The 18,409-nt window shown below is 49.2% G+C and overlaps 1 protein-coding gene across 2 annotated transcripts in view; it reads left to right on the top strand.

The window, feature by feature from the left end:
- KDM5B (lysine demethylase 5B) overlaps positions 1-18,409 on the top strand; it is a 91,349-nt gene that overhangs the window by 62,971 nt on the left and 9,969 nt on the right. For both annotated transcript variants that reach the window (XM_088479423.1, XM_088479424.1), the window contains 4 exons: positions 208-329; positions 14,813-14,963; positions 15,175-15,289; positions 15,598-15,950. In XM_088479423.1, coding sequence (XP_088335549.1) covers positions 208-329; positions 14,813-14,963; positions 15,175-15,289; positions 15,598-15,950 — 741 coding nt within the window. The remainder of the gene's footprint in view (positions 1-207; positions 330-14,812; positions 14,964-15,174; positions 15,290-15,597; positions 15,951-18,409) is intronic.

Raw genomic sequence — 18,409 nt, forward strand, 5'->3', positions numbered from 1 at the left:
GGCATGCAAGCCATACTTTTTTTTAGTATAGCTTACATTCAGTGCCATTGTTCTCTCTCATATTTGCCTAATCTTCCCAAGCCAGCCGGTCTATCTTAATCATGTGATAATATTTGCCCCGTTATAGCAGTTAGTCTCGTATCATTTGGAGCCATGGTATACAGATAAAATGGCTTTAACAGCTTGTGGTTTTTGCTTTTGTCACAGGTATCGTTTCACCCTTGATGATTTCTATCCCATGATGAATGCTATTAAGTTGCGGGCAGAATCCTATGACAGTTGGGCTTCTGAGGTTATTGATGCTCTTAAAACATCATGCAATAAAAGAAGTAAGTTAGTGTTGGTGCAGATCTGTTTTTTTTTTTTTTTCTCATCTGCAATGCAAGAATTATATCCAGGTATTTTACATTCTTCAGGGTCCATAGGGCTCCACAGGGGAGACAGTGAGGTGTAGGTGGGACTTGGAGGACCAGACACCAACATTAAAGCTTTTCAATCCCAGAATGCTCTGGTATTTCCCCCTATACCCCGCCCACAGCCTGAGGGCAACTCAGTTTCGTTGGTGTCCGGCAGGAGCTGGATCACCGTTTTAACAGTGGGGCTGCTATTAAGCTGCCCAAGCTTATTTTTAGAATTTTCATTTATTTTACTACTGATCAGCACCACGAGACAGTCCTTTGGACGTCTGCACTGCTATTCCATCACCCCTCTGCGGCGCCGTGACATCAGCCCTCGGCTAGGGACTCGCAGCAGGGCTCCTAGTGGGACCTAGCTACCAAGGCTCCCTAGACCCCAGACTGCAGCTGGGACTCAAGGGGTCAGGTAAGGCGGATCCCAGCTGGCGTGCACCCGCGTCTATGCACAGTCTTGCCTCCGTTCTCAGGAGACAGCCTGGAGGCACTGATGTGGATACTGTCTTCATCCGGGACTCCACTAGATCACCAGGGTATTACAAGCACTGGCACAGGGCACAATTAAAGCCAGGGGACCCAGTGGTTAATGTCAGCATAGGGGAGAAGGTACTTGCTCTGCGGCTCCTCCCCCAGCTCAGGGTTCCATTCCACATTCTGTCTTGCTGCTCCTCCCTCACCCTCCGCCCCTTCTGAGACTCACGGCAGCCATTTTCTGCATTCAGGTCTCTGGGAATGCTGGTTCTAGTCTCCTTGTTTCCCTCTCCCAAGGGCCAGGTTTATACAGCGCTATATCTTACCAGCCACTGCGGTCTGTGTAGTTTGATTTTAGTGCCCACTGCAGTTATATTGTATAATTCTGCATTTGTATGTGACTTGTGCTAGTGCTGCTGTCTGTTTCCCTATTACTGTCGGCTTATACCTTTCCCTTTATTCTACTATAAACCTGGCATACTAAGGGTGTTCATTGTACCTCACATCTCCCTATATTCATGGTCTTTGTGCATCTTGTTATACTGCCCCGGGCCCATCAGCCCCGATATCCTCTCCTCAGGACCCACCCTGGGCTACTTTTTCACAGGTGCTGGCAAAAATTGCGGCCCACCTAGCTGTCCCTGTCGTAGCTCCCCCTATGGGATGGCCACAGCAGGTACTCCTTGCAAATTCTTTGCCTCCCCGATGGGTAGACATACTTTCTACCTCAGAGCAGAGTCTGGCGGATACCTCTACAGCCTTTCAACAAATGCTGCAAAAGGAGAGAGACCCTTACCTAGTAAACCTACTATCTTCCCAGTCTACCCAGCTATCAGATTCTGAATTATCAACTTGGGAGGTAGAAGACTCAGACTTCTCTCTCTCTGAATTTCCCTCAGGAGATGAGGAACCCCCCCTCTAAATTGAATATAGCTGCACTTGTGACAGCTGTAAAATCTATTCAAATAGAAGAGACAGAACCCACTCCTAAGGCAAAACAGCCACTCTTTAATCGACAAAGGGTAGTTTTACCAAAGTTTTCTCACTCTGATCAGCTATCTGATCATATGAGTGAGGTATGGAATATGCCCAGTAAAAGATTTCAGCTGCCTAAACGTTAAAGTTAATTTTACCCTCTTCTGGCTACTGATTGCACTAAATTTTTATTTATTTAATTATATGGCGCCACAAGTGTTCCGCAGTGCCTTACAAAGGATATAACTAAAAAAAGTGACATACAATACAATGCAGGACAAGGACATGGATATAATATACATTGATACATTGGTGGCCATAACACCCAAATAAGCAACAGAGCATAAGCAACCAAGTGTTAGGTGTCCTAGTGGTGGGTAAGAAGGAGATGAAAAATAAAGTAAGGAGAAGCACAAGAGGGTAGAGGGCCAAGCTCGCAAGACCTTACATTCTCAATGGGAGGGGCAGACATACAAACATGATACAGTTGGGTAAGACAGGGAGGAGGGAGCATGTAGCAACAAGTTAGGATGAGAGCTGGAAAGCATTGATGAAGTAGTGAGTCTTGACAGCCCATTTGAAGGATTGTAGAGAGGTGGAGAATCTGATGGGGAGAGGGAGAAAGTTCCAAAGGTGGGGAGCAGCACAGGCAAAGTCTTGGAGGTGGGAGTGGGAGGTAATCATTTGGCATGAGAGGCGGCGTGCATTTGTTGAACGAAGAGGGCGGACAGGATAGTGAATGGAGATTAGGTCAGAGATGTAAATGGGAGAGGAGTGTGTGAGGGCTTTGTAAGCGAGTGTGAGAACCGAAGGGGAAGGGGAGCCAGTGGATTGCTTGTAAGGGAGGGGAGGCAGATGTAGAGCGTTTGGAGAGAAAGATGAGTCGAGCGGCAGCATTGAGGACAGACTGGAGGGGAGAGAGATGGGAGTTGGGGAGGCCAGATAGGAGGAGCTTACAGTAATCCAGTCTGGAGATGACCAGTGAGTGTATTAGGGTCTTAGTAGCATCCTGGCTGAGAGGGTCTGATCCTGGAAATATTTTTGAGATGTAAACTACAGAACTGTGAGGGGTTCTGGATATGTGGTTTGAAGGAGAGGGATGAGTCCAGGGTAACTCCAAGACAGCGCACTTTGGGGCTAGAGGAGATAGTTGCGCCATCAATTGATAAAGAAATAGTGGGAAGTGAGGTTATGTGGGAGGGTGGGAAGATGATCATCTCAGTCTTGGACATACTAAGTTTAAGAAATTACTGGGACATCCAGGAAGAGATGGTAGAGAGACAGTTGGAGATATGAGTGACGAGAGAGGGAGAGATTTCAGGGGAGGGAAGGTAAATCTGAGTATCATCAGCATAGAGATGGTAATGGAGGTCAAAAGAGCTGATGAGCGCACCTAAAGAGGATGTATAGAGGTAGAAAAAGAGTGGTCCAAGAACAGAACCTTGGGCACACCTACTGTGAGAGGATGTGGGGGCAAAGATAAGCCATGAGAGGAGACGGAGAAGGATCGTTCAGAGAGGTTGGAGTACAGCCAGTAGAAAGCGGTGTCACATAGACCAAGGGAGTGAAGGATTTGCAGCAGGAGAAGGTGGTCCACAGTGTCAAAAGCAGCAGAAAGGTGAAGGAGAATGAGCAGAGAGTAGAGTGGCCTTTGGATTTGGCAGCAAGGAGGTCTTTGCTGACTTTAGTAAGGGCAGTTTCAGTGGAGTGGAGAGAACGGAAGCCAGACTGAAAGGGGTCAAGGAGGGAGTGGGAGGAAAGAAATTGTAAAGGCAATTGTAAACAATACGCTCAAGGAGTTTGTATGCATAAGGGAGGAGAGAGATGGGTCGGTAGTTGGCGAGAGTGTTAGGATCAAGGGTAGGTTTTTTGAGAATGGGGTAGACAAGGGCATGTTTGAATGAAGAAGGAACAGTGCCAGAAGAAAGGGAGAGGTTGAGGTGGGCAAGATGAGAACAGGCTCAAGGAGATATGTAGCGGAGGAGACATGAAGGGATAGGGTCCAGGGGGGGGGGGGGGGGATAGGACTGGATAAGGGTCATGGCTTCCACTCCTAAAATAGGGGAGAAGGATGTCAGTGTAGGTAAAATGGAAGTAGAGGGATGCTCCGGGAAAGGAGGAGGTGTAGTGCTGGGGGACTGGTGGGAAATGTTATCCTGACATTTGGAGTCAATTTTAGATGTAAAGTAGGTAGCAAGGACAGGGAGCAAGGAGGGAAGGCGAAGAGAGGGTGGGCAGAGGAGGGAGTTCAGGGTGGTGAAGAGATGTTGGGATTTGAGGACTGGGAAGATATGAGGTGCTTGGAATATGACTGTTTAGAGAGGGAAAGGGCAACACTGTATGATGAGAGCATAAATTTTAAATGGAGAAAATCTGCCTTAGAGCGTGACCTTCTCCACTGTTGCTCAGAGGTTCGTGAACACTTTTGCCGATATCTGGTGCATTAGTTCCACCAGCAGTGGATTCCCACGTGACACGTCTGGTCAAGAATGCTACCTTTCCTATCCATACTGCTACCTCCTTGACTACGAATAGAAGGATGGAAGCTTGTATAAAATCGATATACTCACTTACAGGAGCTATTACTCGATCTGCTAGGGCTACGGCCTGGGTGGCAAAAACCATTGAGAGTTGGTCAGAGGCCCTAGAAGAGACATTTCCCTCTGATGCTTCGAGGGAACAGCTGTCCTACATATCTCACATTAGAGATGCAGCCTCCTATTTGCATCTATCAAAAGGCCATTCAGTCCTTACTGCTCACAGGAGTAATAATTCCGGTCCCCTCCTCACAGCGAGGGAAGGGCTGCTATTCTACCCTTTTCTTAATTCAGAAGCCCAATGGGTCTCATCTGCCTATCTTCAAGTCTCTGAAAAAGTTTATCAAGGTGCCCAGGTTTCGTATGGATACCCTCCACTCTATTATACTGGCTATGGAGCCTAGGGACTTTATGGTGTCTCTGGACATTCAGGACACTTACCTTACATGTACTTATAGCGCCGCCTTATCAACAACATCTCCGGTTTGCTATACTACAGCAACTTTACCAATTTCAGACTCTGCCTTTTGGCCTTTCAATGGCTCCTCGTGTCTTTACCAAGATCATGGCAATTATGGCGGCCTATCTTCGTTGTCAAGGGATCAGACTGCTCCCATACTTAAACGATCTCTTGCTGTTGGCCAGCTCCCCAGAAATTCTTAACCACCATCTACAGGTAACCATTGCCTTTCTACAAACGCACAGTTGGCTGATCAACGGAAAAAGTCTTTCTTGACACCTTCTCAAAGAATCATCTGGGAGCCCTCCTGGACTCTCAGGTTCAGAGAATCTTCCCAACAGCGGACAAAATTTCTGCATTACAGCACCTGCTGCGCAGACTACTACACAGACGGCAAGTGTCAATTCACTCTGCAATGCAGACCCTGGGATCCATGGTGTCCACCTTCGACATGCAGTTCGCTCAGTTTCACTCCAGACCCCTACAACACCTGATCATCTCCAGGTGGAACAGGCTGCATCATCTGCTCAGATCCCAGATGATGGGCCTCTCCTCGGATGTTACCCTGTCCCTAGCCTGGTGGCTACAGACAAGGTACGCCCTTTTGGATCCCGGACTGGGCACTCCTCACTATGGACGCAAGAGGTGGGGCGCAGTGACCGGCCAGCACTCCTTACAAGGCCGCTGGACTCCAGTTGAGGCGGTCTTACCAATCAACGTTCTGGAACTCTGAGCCATATACAGAGCTCTCACACTGGCTCAGGATATTCTTCAGGGCAGGCCAGTACAATTACAGTCTCACAACGCCATGGCAAAAGTGTCCCGCATTCTCACATGGGCCGAACGTCATCTCCCAGCCATCATCCCAGGAATTTTCAAATGGGAAGCGGATTTCCTCAGCCGTCACAACGTGCATGCGGGAGAGTGGTCTCTACATCCAGAAGTCTTTCAGCTCCTGGTGGACAAACTGTGTCAACTGGATGTGGACTTCATGGCCTCAAGACACAACCACAAACTTCCAGTGTATGGAGCCAGGACAAGGGACCCGAACGCGGCCTTCGTGGACGCATTATCTGTGAGGTGGACCTTCCATTTGGCGTACCTCTTCCCTCCAATATCCCATCTTCCTTATGTTCTTTGGAAATTGATAGAGGAAGGGGCTAAAGTCCTGTTTGTAGCTCCGGCTTGGCCTAGATGCCATTGGTACTCTGATCTTCAAAGTCTCTCCATTGACGTTACTCTTAATTTTTCTCTATGACTAGACCTGTTGTCTCTGGGTCCCTGTCTACATCCGGACATAGCCCGTCTGTCTTTAACGACTTGGCTCTTGAGACATCCCTACTAAGGGATTTTCTAGCTCTGTGGTCCAGACCATGCTCACAGCACGCAAACCAGCCTCGGTCAGAATTTATCACCTGATATGGCATACATATTTCCAGTGGTTTGCTCAAAGGAACTAATGACCCTCAAATTTTTAAGGTTTCTTGAATACTTGCCTTTCTTTAGGCTGGATTGGATCTTGGACTCCGCCTAGCTTCTCTGAAAGTGCACGTCTCTGCTCTGTCCATCTGGTTCCAGCACAGAATTGCTCCTCTACCGGATGTTGACACCTTCCTACAAGGTGTTCTGCGTATACAACCTCCCTTTGTTCCTCCTGTGGCTCCTTGGGGTATGTCAGTGGTTCTCCACGCACTTCAGGAACCTCCATTTGAACCCCCTGGAATCAGTGGTTGCCAAGTGGCTCACTGCAAAGACTGTTTCTTCTTGCTATAGCATCTTCCCATAGGGTATCGGATTTAGGCGCGCTTTCATGTCGCTCCCCCTTTTTAATCTTTCATCATGACAGGGCTGTTCTTAGAATGCGCCTAAGTTTCCTTCCCAAGGTGGTGTCTCTTTTTCACCTTAATGAGGAATTTGTGGTTCCTGCCTTTCAATCACCAGACCTCTCGGGAGTTGAAGCTTCTTTGGATGTGGACCGTAGTAGTCCCATCAAGAAATTGGACTCCCTCTTCATCTTATATGAATTCCATATATAAATTCCATAAGAAGAGATGGCCAACTAACAGACTCTGGCCAGATGACTTTGCATGACTATCTCAGGCTTACACTCAGACGGGCCATCCTGTGCAGGCTACAGTTTCTGCTCTTTCCACTCAATCTGTGGGTCCCTCATGGGCAGCCCGGCGTGGCACCTCTGCTGAACAGCTATGCAAGGTGGCCACCTGGTCTCCAGTCCACACCTTTCTTAGGTTTTATTCCTTTGATTCATTTGCCTCTCAGAATGCTTCCTTTGGGCGTTGGGTTCTATCAGCGCAGGAGCGTTCCTGCTTTGGGACAGCCCCAATGTCTCCCTGTGGAGCCCTATGGACACTGAAGAAGAAAATGAGTTATGGTAAAACTTACCTTTGTTAACTCTTTCTTCGGTGCCATAGGGTTCACAGGCCACCCTCCCTGACGCTCCTGGCATCTATGGGTTTCTTCTATTTGTCACTTTTTTCCTTCTCTGTGTGAGTGTGATTCTTCAGTGTACCAGTCTTCCTTCTCTCCTGTCCTGCTCCTGCCTTGGGCTTCTTAACAAAACTGAAGTGCCCTCAGGCTGTGGCAGGGGGTATAGGGGGAAGGACATGTGCATCCTGGGATTGAAAAGCTTTGCTGTTGAGTGTCCGGTCCTCCAGGTCCCACCTATACCCGTATGTCTCCCTGTGGACCCTATGGACTTCGAAGAAAGAGTTAACAAAGGTAAGTTTTACCATAACTCTCATTTTTTTTTTCTCTGCTAATGTGGTTCAAACAATGCTTGGTGTTAGAAAGCCTGTCTGCAGTAGAGTGTGGAAAATGTATATTTTTTGCTGCGAGAGGAAGAGTTCTCATACTTTTTTAAACTGGCTTATTATTTAATCTTTTTTACAAGGAGATCTTGTCTGCAGTTTGAGACTTGACTCAAAGTTCAGAAGAAGTCTTAGACCAGAGATTCAGGCGTTTGTGCAGGGGGAACTAAATGTAAAGCTTCCATATGTTCCTCAAATGGCTCCTTAGGACCTTAAGTTGGTTCGGACCGCTCTATAACGTCCTCCATTTGAGCCCCTGGAGTCTGGAGAACTAAAATTCCTTTAATTGAAGATGGTATTCTAGAGTTTCCTAACTCTAGTGCACAGGGAACCCTAACAGTGCATGTTTTCCATGCTCTGTCTTGGAGCGTGTGTGTATTCGTTACTGACTGACACATTATAAGAGTGGTACTAATTCTTTCATTGTAAGAAAAATATTCACTGAGGGCTGGAGTTGGGAAACACTGTAGTATTCCTTTTGATCTCTTTGGCTAGGATTAGAGGCTTTATCATGCCAATCTCTGTATATTTTCTTGAGAACAGTGTTGTCCTGCATACCAAGCCATCTCTTTAACTTATGTCAAGATATAGTAATTGCAACTGGAGGGTCGAATGGCTCTTAGTTCCTTCACATATTAGATATGGGCCAAAAGGTTTACTTGTTTTGAACTTCTGAGAGTGTAAGACTGATTGTTCTGCTATGATGTGCACAGCCATTCCAGCTGGGTTACAGTGGGATTATGTCCGATCATTTTACCAACTTGGTGAGTGCCTCTTGAGCTTTGCAGCATGGAGCTTTTGCTTAACAGCTGTGTCGGGCAGCCGCCTGGTCGGTCGTCCATTGAAAATCTTAGTCTTAATCTATGCTTCCTCTTTTGGATAAAGTTTTTTATACACCAATTTCTAAGTGTACTCTGCCCTAGGAGCAGCTTTGGGACGTCTCCAATGTAGCAGTTTGCCCAATAGGAGGAAAGAGAAAATCTTTTTGTACTTACATTAAATCCATTTTTCTTTCTTTGGGGAACATTGCGCTTCCCTCCTTTATAATATTGTCTCTTGTGTTTACAGCTTCAAGTTTTTTGTTTACAAAACATTCTTCATTGTCCTCCTTTGATGTTTATATCCTATCTGGTGAGGATTAGTTAATTTCTACTTCAGGGTCCATAGGGTATCCACAGGATACCTTGGGGTATAGGTGTGACGTCAGTCGCAGGGCACCAAAGAGTTAAGCTTTCAGCCTCCCAGGATGCACTAGGTCCCCCTCCTATACCCCGCCCCCGGGCCAAGGCACCTCAGTTTAGTTTGGTGCCCGGCCGGAGTCGGGTGCACCTGTTGGAGTGGGGGCTAGAAGAGCCCCTGAAGCTTTTTCTTCATGCAGCTGTGGCTGCACATCTGGATGAACAGCATGGACAGTCAGTCCTGACGTCCATGCTGTCTTCCCTACACCCCGCCGGTACCAGAACGCCGGTACTGATCCGGGGATGCTGGTGGGCGTCTGGGGTCACAGCTAGCGGTGACCCCAGATGCTCCGGACCATGGCCGGATTCAAGGGGGACAGAGGTAAGCAGCGGGGTCCCGCGGTGGGTCCCCGCTGATCACATGGTCCTAAGTCCCCAGGCAGGGGGCTCCCTGGGGACTGGCTGCAGCGTGGAGCCAGGCGACCAACCTGCGCTTCCACTACCCCCTGGGACAGCGGACCGCAGCAGAGCGGTAGCGCTGCGGCGTCCCAGGGGTTAAATGCATGCCAGGGGAGCGCGCCTTCCCTGTCTCACAGCCGGCGCCTCCCCCGCTGCACACAGCCCTCTCTGCACTGTGCTGACTGGTCCTGTGTCAGCGCTCCTCCCCCAGGCCAGCTTCTCTCTGCTCCTCGGCGGCCATCTTCTCTGCAACGCATGGTGAACGCTGCTGGAAGTCTGGAAGGAAGCATCGTGGTCTGGGTCCCCCCGCATACCTCTCCTCCGCTGTGGCTCAGGTCTGTGTATGCAGCGCTGTGTCCTACCAGGCCCTGTGTCTGTGTAGTTGAGTGATCAGCGCTGTTAGTGCAGGAATTGTTATTTCTCTGCATTGTATGTGACTGTGCTAGCGCTGCCTGTAACTATTCTTCTCTAAACTGTCAGCTTTATTACTGTCCCTGTTCTTTCTGCTAAAGCCCTTGCGGTGCGGTGCTGCAGGGTGGTCTCTCGCCTATTTAATACTTAATTGGTGAGAGAGGTCACATACGTGGTGCCATCATGTCTGAAAGTGATTTTCCCCTCCGGCTACAGTGTACCACGTGCAAAGTACCGTTAGCGGAGGGGGAGGGTAGCGCGGAGGGCCTTTGCCGGCAGTGTTTGTCCATGGCGCGGCCTATTACGGTTACAGCACCGGTACAGGAGCCGCCCTGGGCTTGTTTCGCTCAGGCGTTAACAGCTTTAGTGGGCCAGTTAGCTCCGCAGCCCGCGTTTACTCCGATGGGTTTGTCCCAGCAGTCTGTGGTGTCGTCACCCATGCAGGGGTTCCCACGACAATTGGTGGTACCCCACAGTCTCCCTATTTCCCCGCTCCCGGGTTCTCAGGAGCCAGCGTGGGTTAACTCCCTGACGAGTTCTTTACAGCACTTGTCGGATGTGTTGCAAGGGGAGTCTGTGATGCGGCCTCATAAAAGGCCGGTGGCGTCTCTGTCCGCTCCTTATGAGGATGACGAAGGGACGTCTGATGATGGGGAGATTCTGGATCCTTACGATCAGGAACCTTTCCATACTAAGGACGCTGATGCTAAGTCCAAAGTATATATTCCTGGACTTATTCGGGCGGTCCGCACAGCCTTGGTGATTGAGGACGAAGTTCCCCCAGCGGCTAAATCTAAGTATGCCTTTTTCAAAGATGTGAAGGGCGATGCCACAGTCTTTCCTCTTTCGGGTCAGTTGGTGGACCATTTAGAGGAGGCGTGGAAACAACCTGGCAAAAGATACCAGCCGCAGAGACGCCTGGCGGTGGCTTATCCGTTCGCGGATAATTATTTTGCTAAGTGTGAATCCCCTCCACAGGTGGATTCTCACGTGACCCGTCTTGTCCGTAGTGCCACATTGCCGATGCCATCCATGTCCTCCCTTAAGGATGCTACGGACCGCAAGGTAGAAATCTGCCTGAAGTCCGCTTATTCCCTTGCAGGGGGGGCAGCACGGCCGGCTATGGCCATTTGCTGGGTTGCCAGAGCGATGGAGCGCTGGGCGGATTCATTAGAGGCTTCTTTTGAATCCGACTGTCCGGCCGAACAAGCGGAGTTGATTGGCAATCTCCGTGATTCGGCCACCTACATCAACGAGGCGGCTCTAGACATTAGTTACTCTGGTGTCTAGAATTTCTTCAGCAGAGGTAGCTGCTCGTCGCACCTTGTGGCTGCGATCCTGGAAGGCGGACGCAGATCCAAGAAAGGTCTGGAAGCGTTGCCGTTTACCGGAGAAGTTCTCTTCGGTCCGGATCTGGATAAGATTGTGGCCACGCTGGCGGCAGCCAAATCTGCTTGTCTCCCGTCGGCCGCTGCTCCTTCTGGTTCTGGACCATCGTCCTTTCGGTCATCTAGGGCCCAGGGCAGGCCCAAACCACAGTCGTTTCCTCGACAGGCTGGCCCTAAGAAATCGGTCAAGCCCCGGAAACAGGCATGGAGTACCAGACGTCCGGCCCCCAAGCCAGATGACAAGCCTGCGGCCTGACGGTCCGGGTCTCCCCTTGGGGGATCCCAGGGTGGGAGGCCGCCTGCTGCAGTTCTCCCGGTGTTGGTCGTTCACTACGACAGACACTTGGGTTCTGGAGGTGGTCTCCCACGGGTACGCCCTCTCCTTCCGGCACAGACCCCCGGCTCGATTCTTCACCACGGGTCTACCATCAGACCGGAACAAGGCTACGGAGCTGCGGAAGGTATTGCACACTATGCTCCAGGCTGGAGTTATAGTGCCTGTTCCATTCTCCCAGAGGGGCCAGGGTTTCTATTCAAATCTATTTTTGGTACAGAAACCCAATGGGTCATATCGTCCGATTCTCAACCTCAAAGCACTCAACAAGTCTTTGCGGGTCCCGAAGTTTCGGATGGAGACCCTACGGTCCATCATTCTGGCGCTGGAACCTGGGGACTACATGGTGTCATTGGACATACAGGACGCTATGGCGGTCATGGCGGCTTCTCTGCGGCTGCAAGGAGTCCGCATGTTGCCGTACTTGGACGACCTGTTATTGGTGGCAGGATCTCCAGAGCTCCTGTTACACCACTTGGACCTGACCATTGCACTGCTGCAACGGCACGGCTGGCTAATCAACTGGCAGAAGTCCACTCTAATCCCGTCTCGGAGGATTCTGCATCTTGGAGCCTTATTGGACTCGGGACAGCAAAGGATCTTCGTGACGGAGGACAAGATCTCTGCTTTACAGTCAAGGGTGCGCAGTTGTCTGCACAGCCGCCGGGTGTCCTTACACTCGGCGATGAGGTTACTGGGCTCCATGGTGTCGGTGTTCGACATGGTGGAATACGCCCAGTTTCACTCTAGACCTCTGCAGCACCTGATCCTGTCCAAGTGGAACGGGCTGCCTCAGTCTCTGAAGTTCCAGACGATTGTGCTCACCCCGGAGGTTCGCCTGTCCCTTGCGTGGTGGTTAAAGACGACCCACCTCAACAAGGGACGTCCGTTCTGGGTTCCAAATTGGGTCCTGTTGACAACGGACGCCAGTCTTCGGGGCTGGGGAGCAGTTTCGGGTCCACAGTTGTTCCAGGGCAGGTGGACACCGACAGAAGCGGAGCTTCCAATAAATATCTTGGAACTCCGTGCGGTCTTCAATGCTCTCCTGCAGGCACAGCGGTTTCTCCAGGGTCACCCGGTGCAGGTCCAGTCGGACAATGCTACCACCGTGGCCTACATAAACAGGCAAGGAGGAACTCGCAGTCGGGCGGCTCTCGTAGAGGTCTCTCGGATCCTGGTTTGGGCGGAGCGCAATCTTCCGGCCATATCAGCGGTCTTCATCCCGGGAGTGCTAAATTGGGAGGCGGACTTTCTAAGTCGCCAGGACGTTCATCCAGGGGAATGGTCCCTGCACCCGGACGTTTTTCAACTACTGGTGGACAGGTGGGGTCTTCCAGAAATCGACCTCATGGCGTCCCGGCACAACAACAAGTGGCCGGTGTACGGGTCTCGCACAAGAGACGAAGGGGCGTCTCTGGTGGATGCTCTGTCCGTCCGGTGGACGTTCAGGTTCGCATACCTGTTCCCTCCGGTCTCCCTTCTTCCACGGGTAATCCGGAAATTCAAACAGGAAGGAGGGACGCTCCTGTTGATAGCTCCCGTGTGGCCCAGACGGCACTGGTTCTCAGACCTTCAGGGTCTGTCCGTGGACAGTCCTCTGCGGTTGCCGCTACGACCGGACCTTCTGTCTCAGGGTCCTTGTCTTCACCCGGACCTGACTCGGCTGTCTTTGGCGGCGTGGCTGTTGAGACGGCCATGCTGAGGTCCTGGGGGTTTGCCAGCTCTGTGGTGCGTACCATGTTACCAGCTCGGAAACCGTCTTCCGCGAGGATATACCATCGCGTGTGGCATACGTTCTTCCAGTGGTGTCGACCGAGAGGTTATGCACCGCGGGAGTTTCGTCTGTCTCGGATTCTCGCCTTCCTGCAAGCGGGACTAGATCATGGGCTTCGCCTTGCTTCTTTGAAGGTACAGGTTTCGGCCCTATCTGTCTGGTTTCACCGTAGGATTGCTACAATCCCGGATGTGCGCACCTTTATGCAAGGTGTTCTCCGTATTCAGCCGCCCTTTGTTCCACCTGTGGCGCCTTGGGATTTGGCTGTGGTCCTGAGGGCTCTCCAAGGACCGCAGTTTGAACCACTGGGCTCAGTGGATATTAAATGGCTAACAGCTAAGACTGTTTTCCTTCTGGCCGTTGCTTCAGCCAGACGTGTTTCTGAGTTAGGGGCTCTTTCTTGTAGACTCCCTTTCTTGGTTTTTCATGGGAACAGGGCAGTGCTCCGCGCTCGGCCCGAGTTTCTTCCCAAAGTTGTTTCCCAGTTTCATGTTAACGAGGAAATAGTTGTTCCGGCCTTTAACTCACCGGGTCTTTCCGTGGGTGAGGCCTCTTTGGATGTTGTGCGGGCCTTAAGGACTTATGTTGACCGCACTTCTTTGTTTAGGAAGTCGGACGCTTTGTTGTCCTCTATGGCTTCTGTAAAAAGGGTTGGCCTGCTTCAAAGCAAACTTTGGCAGCCTGGATCCGTATGGCTATTTCTGAAGCTTATCTTCATGAAGGCCTACCGGTCCCTCCTTCTCTGAAGGCTCATTCCACTAGGTCTGTGGGTCCTTCGTGGGCAGCTCGACGTGGTGCCTCGGCAGTTCAGATCTGCAAGGCTGCTACGTGGTCTTCTGTCCATACCCTCGTGAGGTATTACAGGTTTGACACCTTCGCCTCTCAGGATGCTTCCTTCGGGCGGCAGATTCTCCTTTCTGCACAGGAGCGTCCCCACCCTTAAAGGATACTGCTTTGGGACATCCCCAAGGTATCCTGTGGATACCCTATGGACCCTGAAGTAGAAAATATGAGATATGGTAAGAACTTACCCTTGTTATCTCTATTTCTACGAAGTCCATAGGGTTCCACAGGACTCCCGCCCTGTCGCACCTGTGCTGCAGATGGGCTTTGCTCTGGTCACCGGTTTTCCGTCTCCCTCTGGTGAGAATGTGATTCTTGTATGTGTCCAGATCTTTGTTCTCTCTCTTCCTTCTCCTCCTCCGGCCTATGGCTTGGTAACTAACTGAGGTGCCTTGGCCCGGGGGCGGGGTATAGGAGGGGGACCTAGTGCATCCTGGGAGGCTGAAAGCTTAACTCTTTGGTGCCCTGCGACTGACGTCACACCTATACCCCAAGGTATCCTGTGGAACCCTATGGACTTCGTAGAAATAGAGATAACAAGGGTAAGTTCTTACCATATCTCATATTTTATAATAGTTTCCCAGTACAAAGAATATGTAGAGAGGGAGGAGCCCCTGAATTTGTGCATAATTCAGTTTAAGTGCCTTACTCCTGAACCAGCCTCTATCCCCCACATAGCAGTGTAATCCAATGGAATTGGAGAAATATATTTAATTTAAGTACAAAAATCCTGTTTTTTAGGCCTGCCCTGCCTTCAACTGCTTTTAGAGGAATCTGAAATGAAGAAATTTCCAGATAATGACCTCTTGCGTCACCTGCGAGCTGTCGTACAAGATGCAGAGAAGTGTGGAGTGCTTGCACAGCAACTGCTGAATGGAAAGCGCCATACCAGGTAAAAAAACAAAACAAAACAAAAAAACAAGCTGTTAGTGATAGTTGGATCTATGAAAATAGTTTACAGCAAAAATTCACATCTATAAAACTCCAGAAAAACCACAAACCAAGCTGCACAGCAGAAAGCCATAATTTTCTCTTAATTGTAACTTTTTTTTTATTTGTTTAGATCATCTTTCTGATTGTTGTACAACCTTTTCTCTTGGTAGGTTTCGGTCAGGTGGTGGAAAGACTCAGAACCAGCTGACTGTTGCAGAGCTCAGGTCATTTGTGAAGCAGCTCCATTCTCTGCCTTGTAGCATCAGCCAGACACCTCAGCTGAAGGTAAAAAAGAAGAAATGTAAAAATGGAAATTAAGAGTATATTGCTACTCAGATTTATGTTAGATAATGTTTTTTTTTTTTTTTTTTTATTGCAGCATTCATTACATAAGTGTAGCGCATCTTCATTTGTGATTCTATTTAATTCATTGTAATAGTGTTGTGTTTTTTCTTCTCATTTTTCTTTTGCACACATTTACAAAACATTTGGTTGTTTACATTATACAGTACTACGTATTTCTTGCTGCCATTTGTTTTCTTGATCCTGCTTCATTTTACCACCGTTACCTCATCTGTTCTGTTTGTATTCAGGACCTTCTTAATAAAGTGGAGGAATTTCAGACACGCAGTCAGAAGCTTTTAGCAGCAGATATGCCACGAGCAAGTGACTTGCAGCAGCTTCTTGATTCCAGCTTTCAATTCGATTTGGAGTTACCCTTGGGAAGTTTGCGTGAGCGTCTGGAACAGGCACGCTGGTTAGAAGAACAGCAGCAAGCATGTCATGAGACTGGAACACTCACGCTGGATGTAATGAGACGACTTATAGACTTGGGTGTGGGGCTAACTCCTCATCCGACTGTGGAGAAGGCAATGGCTAAACTCCAGGAGTTGCTGACCATGTCAGAACATTGGCATGATAAATGCAAAAGTCTGCTCAGAGCACGGTTAGTTAACTGCTATTTTGGCTTGTTTGAGGGTCATCATCTTCCCTACTAGTAAGGAGGAGGGCTAGCAATAATATTTCTTCTTGTCTACATCTCAAGTATATTTCTTCTTCAGGGTCCATAGGGAGTCCACAGGGATACCATGGGGAAATGTGGTTGGAGTGATCCAGGCACCAAACAGGAGCTTTCAGCTCCAGGTTGCCTCGGGTCGTCCTCCACATACACCCCGCCCCTGGCCTCAGGCATTCAGTTCGGTTGCTTCTGGACTCAGACGCACCTTTATTAAAGCTTTTTATTTTAGGTTTTGTTTTCTGTACTGTCAGGTATAACTATCACTGCTATTTCTCCTCAACCCTTTTGCTACAAAAATATTTTTTAGGGGGGGTTTTCAAATTGTACTCCATTTATTGTTACTTGTGAAGGCAGTCACATTTTGCACGTATTTACTGATGTGAATGGCCAAATATTCTATGTAAAGCGCTGCGGAATATGTGTGCGCTATATAAATAACTGGTAATAAATAACTGTCTAAAAATAAGTGTAAGCTGAAGCCCTGGTGCTGGTTTCATGTAAAAGCAGTTTGGTGGGCTTGTCCCCTCAGTACTTTATACAGGATGGTTTGTGTGCCATTTGTAATAAAGAACCACCTCACCAGTCCAGTTTACCAGCCTCGGTACAGGAGCCATCTTGGGTGTCCTCCTTGTCTCAGGTTATGATGCTGCCTCCCATATTGGGAAACAGACCCCCCCCCCCCATACATCCTTCCTGGATGGATGTTTATGCCCACTCAAGTCAGATTACAGCTCAGTCAGCTGCTGCATTTCAACAAATGTTGCAGGCGAATAGACTGGTAGCCATTAAAGCCATGAACCGGACGATATAATTTTCAGATGCATCATCGGAGGAGTCAGATGATGCGCCGGGTTCTTCTCCCAGGGTCTATCTCAGGAGAGGAGGACCATCCTCCTACAGTGGATGTCCCTTCTTTGGTGAGGGCGGTCAAATCAATCCTAAATATAGAGGATGATGAGCCAGCTTTTAGACCTAAGACACCAGAGGGTGGTAAAAGTCTGAGCAGCTCACTGAACTTATGGGAGAAGCATGGAGTACTCCGGACAAACTTTTCCATGTTACAAAAAGATTACCATTTTTGTATCCTTTCCCACCTACTGAATGTACTAAAGCGGGAAGTCCCTCCTACTGTGGGTGCTCATGTGGCACATTTACTCAGGAGTGCTACGTTGCCTATACCGTCCGCATCTTCACTTAAAGATCCTACAGATTTAAGACATGTTTCATGTTTTCTATCAGTGTTTTCATTTTCTGGAGCTGTTATTCGGCCGGCTATGGCTGCGGCCTGAGTACCCAAGGCTGTTGAAGAATGGACGGAGGCATTGTAAGATATGCTACCAGAGAACAGCTGACTTATTTCTCCCACATACGGGAAGCGGCCTCCTATTTGGGAGAAGCTACAATAGATGTTGGACTCCTGGCTTCTAAAGCATCGGCAGCTTCGGTTGATGCTTGTAGAGCCCTTTGGTTAAGGCAGTGTTTCCCAAACTTTTTTGAATTACGGAACCCTGGAGTATCAGCATTGTTTTCAAGGCACCCCTAAGCCAAAAGTTTGTTATTGAGAAATGTAGAGAAAAATCTAGTAAAATAGTAAAGTGAAGTAAATTCACCTGTCATCCTTAGGTTCAGTTGTGTGGTGGTGAACTGGTATGCACTTCTGTTTGTTCACATATTTACATTACATTGACCATAAATAATTAGATTTGGGGCTGGATCACCAACCCTTCAAGTGTCCCAAGGCACCCCAGGGTGCCACAGCGCACAGTTTGGGAACCACTGGGATAAGGTCCTGGAGAGCAGATGTGGGATCTAAGAAGGTTCTGGAATCCCTGCCTTGTTATGGAAACATACTTTTTGGAACAGAATTGGATAAAATAGTGGCTACTCTGGCAGTCTCAAAATCTGCAGGTCTGCCATCAACAGCTACATCAAAGCCTAGGCAGTCCTCCTTTTTTTTTTTCAATCCTTTTGCCCTCAGGGAAGAGCAAAAGGATAGCCTTTCTCCAGACCGTCGAGTTCTCGCAGGACCACCAAGCAGCAAACTAAGGTTCTGGCCGGTCAGACGTCTAGCTTCCAAGCCGGACAACAAACCCTCAGCCTGATGGGGCGGTCCTCCTTCTGGGGGATCCCAGGGTGGGAAACCAACTCCTTCATTTTGCCGACTACTGGCAGCAAATAATGGACGCCTGGGACTGAGAAGTGGTCTTTCAGGGGTATGCCCTCACCTTTCGGAGACATCCTCCCCAGAAGTTTTTTTTTTTTTTTTTACAACTCCCCCATCAGATTCTATCAAGGACTTGGCCCTCCTGGAGGCTTTTTGCTCCCTGCTGCAGGCAGGGGTGATAATCCCAGTTCCTGTGGTTCAACAAGGAAAGGGTTATTATTCC

Source organism: Taudactylus pleione, unplaced genomic scaffold (assembly GCF_031769625.1).
Source record: "Taudactylus pleione unplaced genomic scaffold, aTauple2 ptg000232l, whole genome shotgun sequence".
Taxonomy (NCBI): Eukaryota; Metazoa; Chordata; class Amphibia; order Anura; family Myobatrachidae; genus Taudactylus; species Taudactylus pleione.